The sequence below is a fragment of the Eublepharis macularius genome, chromosome 12 (assembly GCF_028583425.1).
Source record: "Eublepharis macularius isolate TG4126 chromosome 12, MPM_Emac_v1.0, whole genome shotgun sequence".
NCBI classification, from domain to species: Eukaryota; Metazoa; Chordata; class Lepidosauria; order Squamata; family Eublepharidae; genus Eublepharis; species Eublepharis macularius.
In genome coordinates this window covers 59,700,169-59,706,517 of record NC_072801.1, presented here as the reverse complement: position 1 = coordinate 59,706,517, position 6,349 = coordinate 59,700,169, and the positions used below count along the sequence as shown (strand labels likewise).

The window sequence follows — 6,349 nt, the reverse complement described above, 5'->3', positions numbered from 1 at the left end:
TAGTTTAGATTGCTCTCCATGCCACTGAGCGGCACGGAGGGCAATCTAAACTCCCCTCTGTCTGGAGAGCAGGGGGCGAGGCCACCAGCCACGTGTCCATTTTCTCCAAGGACAACCCACTGAGTTCCACCACCTCTTTTCCCAGAAAGAAAGCCCTGTCTACTGGAATGCAGAAGTTCCCATGTTCAATCCCTGGGATCTCTAGTTAAGGATCGGAGGGTAGGTGGCATGAAAGACCTCTGTCTGTGAGACCATAAAGAGCCTCTGCCGGTCTGAGTAGACAATGCTGACCTGGATGGACCAAGGATCTGTTTCAGTATAAGGCAGCTTTGTGTGTTCATGTGATCTGTCTCACAGTTAGAACACACAGGAAGGATTTGAGAGATGAAAGGAAGCTGAGGGGGCACCAAACCAAGCTTTGCCAGAGAGGGTCAAAAACAACAGCAAGAACATATTTATGGCACCCCTTTTCATTGAGCCATGTCTTTATTGGATGATGGAATTTGGGAGAACATGCACAGCTGTTGGTCATAAAGAGAAAACATCAGCAAGAAGTATTTAATAATGTTCAAGGATTTTATGGCCTCGTTGACCTTAGGCACATCCATATGACAAACTAAAACCTAATTAGGGAAGGAACATTCCAGGGCTGAGCTCCTGCTTACAGAGTCTGGGCCGAATGAAGCTGGGTCCAAGATGGAGCTGCCCTCTTTCATTCTGGCAAAGCTTCTGAACCTTCAGCTTCACAGTTGCCCTACGTGGAGATGCAGTGACTGGGAATTTCTACTTGCCCCTGTTGAATTTCTACTTGCCCCTCGCGGTTACATAACTGGAAACCCTGGAAGCTGGTTTCTCAACAGGCCTGGGGGAGAATATCTTGCCCTTTTAATGGAGTCTTCAGGTGGTGGAAATGGACAGTTGATGCTTTTCAAGGCAAGGAACTGAATAACATCACCTGAAATTAGATGTGGATCAACACAAATATAAAGGGACCAACTAGAGAGACCAGTTTAAAAAATAACAAACCTCCCTGCAAGAACTAAAATACCAGAGCCTTCTGTATCAGTGTGGCATATCTGAACTGGTGTTTTTGTAAGGGACTATTTTTATACTGCCTTTTCTTTTTTTTAAAAGAGGTTCACATGACACACATGGCTCTCTTCTTTCCATTCACATTGTCACTGGTGGTAGTAGATTAGCCTGAATAACAATGGCTGCTCCAAGGTCATTGAGTGAGTTTTATTGCCGAGTAGTCCTGACTGAATTTTATTGCTGAGTAGACCTCTAAACCATACTGACTCATCTCTTTTTTTTTCCTACAGCATCATGATGCAACTCCTTCTTGGAGCTCTTCTTCTTGGAAGGATGACTTTGAATAAATGACATCTGGACTCTTAGCTCTTATCTGCACCCCACTTTGCAGCTCTATTACTTCCTGGAGGAGTCCTGAGAGCTCCCACTCACACTTGGGCCATGCTGAGGATCCACCTCGCTCTTCTTCCCAAAGCCAACTTCTGCTCCACCGCTGAGCATAAGGTTGAAACCAGTACAGAAAGTTCCATCAGCAGCAAGGTACAGGATGCCCAAGGCCACCTCTTCTGGCGTACCCAAACGTCCCATAAGCTATAAATGTGCAAAAGAAGAGAAATGTAGAATTCCATATTCATTGAATGTAAGATTTCATAATGAGCTGACTCTTGGCAGGGTGGGATGTTAGAACAGGAGGAGGTGACGCTGTCCCTTTTCTCAGGTTTCAGAGAGGGACAAACCAAAGAGTTCAAAAGAGAGAGAAAGAGAGGTGTCAGGGCATCTGTTTACTGCTCTGACAATCCTTTGATGTGTAAATTGCTAATTTCAGGACTTCCTCCTCATGACATCCTCCTCTTCACCTTCCACCCTGGATGCAGGACTTGTCCTGCCATCCATGTCCATTCTTAGATGAGATAGGTAGATAGAAATCTCTCTCTCCTTTCCTGTCAGAGTATGGAGTTCCTATAATAAACAACTCATATTCCCTTTCTAAACATAAGCTAAGTGTTATTTTGTTATTTTCTCTGTCACACTCACACCAGCCAGCACACAAGCACCCACCACCCCTCATGCTTTCTCTGAGATTAATATTACTCTGCTAAGGCCCAACTTTAAATAGGTCTCTGGGGCCAGCATGCTTCTATTTTAATATAGGATTTAATAGTAATAGAATTCAGGTTACCTTGGGACAGAATTCTGAATTTCTACCAGTGTATTCACAGCCCTACTTTTTATTACCATCCTACAAGTCATAGAGCTTTTTTAATGGTGACCTTGCAGTGTTTTCAAGAGATGTTCGGAAAGATATGGCATTGCCTGCCTCTGGGTTGCAACTCTTGACTTCCATCCTAGTACAAACCAAGCTTCTGAGATTGGTCTAGTATGGGCCATCCAGGTCAAGGTATGGTAAAGCTAGGGTGGCCAGTTCTGGTTTGGGAGATCAGGAGACAGTGTCTGGGGAAGGAGATCAGCATGGATCCTTCTTCCACAGGAGAAACAGAAGAGCATCAACCCTCTGTAGCCAGCCACTCTAGGACTTCTGCTTCCACTAACATTCAGACCTACAATAGTCTCCTGGGCACTGATCTCTGTACTTGTCATTCTTGGAGAACTTCAGGCTCCACCCTAAGGATGACAGAGCAGGTTGGGAAGCACCACCATTCTGGTTTTATGCAACACACTTGCCTGTAGATCTTTGGTTTCCTGGATTGCTGCCTCAGGATCTGGTAACTGATTTAATAACTTTCCCAAAAAAGGTGTCCAGATACCGGATGGTGAAATGCTAGAAATCAAAATGCTTCAGAATTTAAAAAAGGGGGGGCAGGGGCATCATGAAATATCAAGAAACATATTCCCAAATTGATCAATTTTGAAGAAGTATCTTTAATATTTCTAGAAAGACATTAACTTCCATCTTACAGTTGAGCACACTATATGAACTGATTCACCCTACAATCCTATGCCAGATTATTCCCTTCTGCATCCCTGGAAAATACGGAATGGAATGCAATATCTGCAATCTCACTTGATGCAAAAATAAAATCATTTGTTTCTGGCACAAGAAAAGGCAGTAGCAATAACTTAAATCAAATTTTTAAAAAGTGTGGACAGTTAGTTATCCAAGCTGTGAGCCTGCAAGAAATGCATAAAAGTTTCTTAATCTGCTTCACCAAATCTCTTCCTCAGGGATTCTGTAAACTCTTAAGCAGGTTGATTTCATTCCACCCCACCCCTTTTTCTCCTTGCCCTGACTCCCAGCTGCTTTTTACATTCTGAGAGTCCTGGATCAGATTTGGCTGTCACTGAAGCTGGAATCCTACCTCCCTATCCCACCCCCAATTTCTTGTTTTCCTTCTAGTTTGTTTAAAAAGCTGTAAAAAGCCCCGTTGCACAGAGTGGTAAGCTGCAGTACTGCAGCCCAAGCTCTGCTCATGACCTGAGTTTGATCCTGGTGGAAGCTGGGTTCAGATAGCCAGCTCAAGGTTGACTCAGCCTTCCATCCAGGGCCAGCACCACCATTGAGGGGGTGAGGCAGGCACCATGGGCGCTGAGGCACCGAAGGGGGTGCCAGGGGCGGAGGCACGCGCCACAGAGCTGGAGTGCCTGGCCGGCACCACTGCCGCTGCCAACACATGCCCCCGGCTGGGCGCAACAGCCACAAGCCAGGCATGGCAGGCGTCCATGGAGGTGCGCGGAAGCTACCCAGCCACCCACCATTCCCAACTGGGAGTGCGGGCAGCCTCCGTGCACCATCCCAGCCACCCGCCAGCCAATGGGGCTAGCTTTGCTGCATGATGACATCATCACTTGGTGACATCATCACGCAGTCCGGGGTGCTCACATGCACTCCGTGTGCGTGCATGTGGGGGGCAGCCATGGGCGCCAGAAACTCTGGTGCCACCCCTGCTTCCATCCTTCTGAGGTTGGTAAAATGAGTACCCAGTTTCCTGGGGGTAAAGTGTAGATGACTGGGGAAGGCAATGGCAAACCACCCCATTAAAAGTCTGCCAAGAAAACATCGTGATGCGACGTCCCCCCATGGGTCAGTAATGACCCGGTGTTTACCTTTACTTTTCTACATACCTGGGAGAGACCACCCCCTGGTGTGTGCAGTAGTTTCAGTGCTTTGGTGAAATCACACAGACTGATATGAACATTCATCTTTAAAGACACTTTGCACAGCTTTAAGGTAAACCAGGTTATACCACTGGGTTTGAAAACAATGGGATGCATTTCTTAAACTGTAATTCTAGAAGTTATCATATTTTGTACCAAATGTATTCCTTGCATTTCTCTTCTCATAAGGAACAACATTTGAAAGAGAAAAGAAATGTTGGGACTTTGTACTAATTGGAACTCTAGAAAGTGACCCCAGCCCAATTGTCTGGATATTACACTGTGAGAACGTCAATTCCACATTTCGTAGAAAAAGAGCTGGAGGAACTCATTAGCATAACTCATTAGCACAACTCATTAGCATATGCCACGCCTCTTGCCATCATCAGAAGTGTGTCATTAATATAACTGATTTGCATATGCCACACACCCCGGACATCACCTAGTCTGGCTGTTTTGGACCCAATCCTGGCCAATCAGAGCTGAAATTGGGCCCAAAATGGCAAAAAGGGACTGAAAATGGCCAAAAAGGGGCCCAAAATGGTCAGGATCAGGCCGCTGGTGAGCGGGAGAGTGATCCACCACCTTCAGAGGCCTGATCCAGGCCGTTTCGGCCCCAACCCAGGCCGAAATGGGCCCAAAATGGCCGAGAGTCAGGTGGGTGGGGCCATCTGACATGTGACCTCTTTGGGGAACTGCCGGAACTGTGTTCCTGTGCGTTCCCCCTCAAAATGAGCCCTGCACATTACCATTCTTTATCTTCTCCTTCTATTATCTCTTTTTTTGATACAGCAAAAAACATTGATCTTAATCTTCTAGTACTGAGATATGGAAGGCCTGGCTTTCTTTCCTGATACTCCTCTACAAATTGCAATAAAAGTTTTACCAGTTGACTCGCACTCCGTATTTGCTCTCGTCTATGGCCAGGGCTTTGGTCATTGCGATAACAGCACCCTGCAAGATAAAGTCACAAGCAGGATTGCAAACTGACCAGAAATGCCTTGGTCTTCTTTTATGCCTTTGTCTACAGTCTGATGAGCATAAAGAAGTTTTTGTGATAATGTTTACAATCCAAGTGCCTACTAAGCTTCCCTTGGGACAAGACACTTTTCTCAAGGCTGTTGGCAACCCTAGTGAGGACACAATACAAGGTGTAGGGCCAGACCTCCTTATCTGTCAGCATTAACTTTCAGCACCCGTCATCACCTCCCTACAAAGCTCTGTTCCTTCCGTACAAGTTAAATGGGTGGTGGGAGTAGCTGACATATTTCAGAGCCAAACTTTTCATAATTGGGAGTTAAGTGATATCAATCTGTAAATAACATTCTGATTAACCCTCCCTTAAAGTGAAATAACTTTTTTCCCCAAGGTGGTCAGGTTCATATGTAAAGGTGAAAGATGTAGGATGTATTCACCTTTGAGGTTTAATTGAGCTTTTCTCAGTCTGTTAATGAAAAGAAGGCAAATGTACATTCCATCAAACCTTTACGGTTTAGAGACTGGGTTTAGACTCATGTATAAGAATTGCCAACTGACATGAAAAATACCAACCTGGCCTCTTCTGGTGCCTTTAGTAGCAACTTAATTTACAAGATCCAGCAGGTGGAGCTTTTCAAAGCCCGTGTTAGTGTCTAAGGCATGCTATGAAAACCTTCATCTGCCAATCAAGCTACTTTTAAAGATGCAAGAGCAGACATGTTGAAAAACATTTGACTGTTGGCAGCTGATTCTATCCTTGGGTCAGGATTACCTTGCTTGTGGTATATGACAAAAGATTCTTCACCCCATAAACACCAGCAAGACTGGCGATGTTGATGATGTTTCCTCTCGTTTCCCGTAAGTAGGGCAGTGAGTACTGTACACAAAATATAAGCAGAAACTGTATGCCTGATATCAAAAAGAGAAATAAATAAAGATGCCGTATATTGGAGTCTTACCATTAATCCTACTACTTTAGAAGTGCTGATTGGCAGACACCGTTTCCAGCATAGCTAGTGGACATTCTTGCAACTGGAGATGCTAAGGGTGAATGCTTAGAGTGCAAAGCAAGTCCTATCCTTGATGCTCTAATTTGGGCACCAGAGGTCAGACAGTTGCAGGTAAAGCAATACACCTCTAACACATATAGCACTCCAGGTTTTTTTCTATAATTTTCAGCTCTGGAGGAAGCCAGCTGCCCCCAGGGAAGAGAAAAAGTGGTTAT

The 6,349-nt window shown here is 45.1% G+C and overlaps 1 protein-coding gene across 1 annotated transcript in view; it reads right to left on the bottom strand.

Annotated features, from left to right (window-relative positions):
* Positions 1–1,376: 1,376 nt before the first annotated feature.
* The window catches only part of LOC129339512 (uncharacterized short-chain type dehydrogenase/reductase y4vI-like), a 50,914-nt gene continuing 45,941 nt past the window's right edge, over positions 1,377–6,349 (bottom strand). The window contains exons 15-18 of the mRNA XM_054994092.1: positions 5,897–6,001; positions 5,033–5,100; positions 2,716–2,812; positions 1,377–1,623 (exon numbers count right to left, since the gene is read on the bottom strand). Of these exons, the coding sequence (XP_054850067.1) occupies positions 1,429–1,623; positions 2,716–2,812; positions 5,033–5,100; positions 5,897–6,001 (465 nt within the window). The 3' untranslated portion in view covers positions 1,377–1,428. The remainder of the gene's footprint in view (positions 1,624–2,715; positions 2,813–5,032; positions 5,101–5,896; positions 6,002–6,349) is intronic.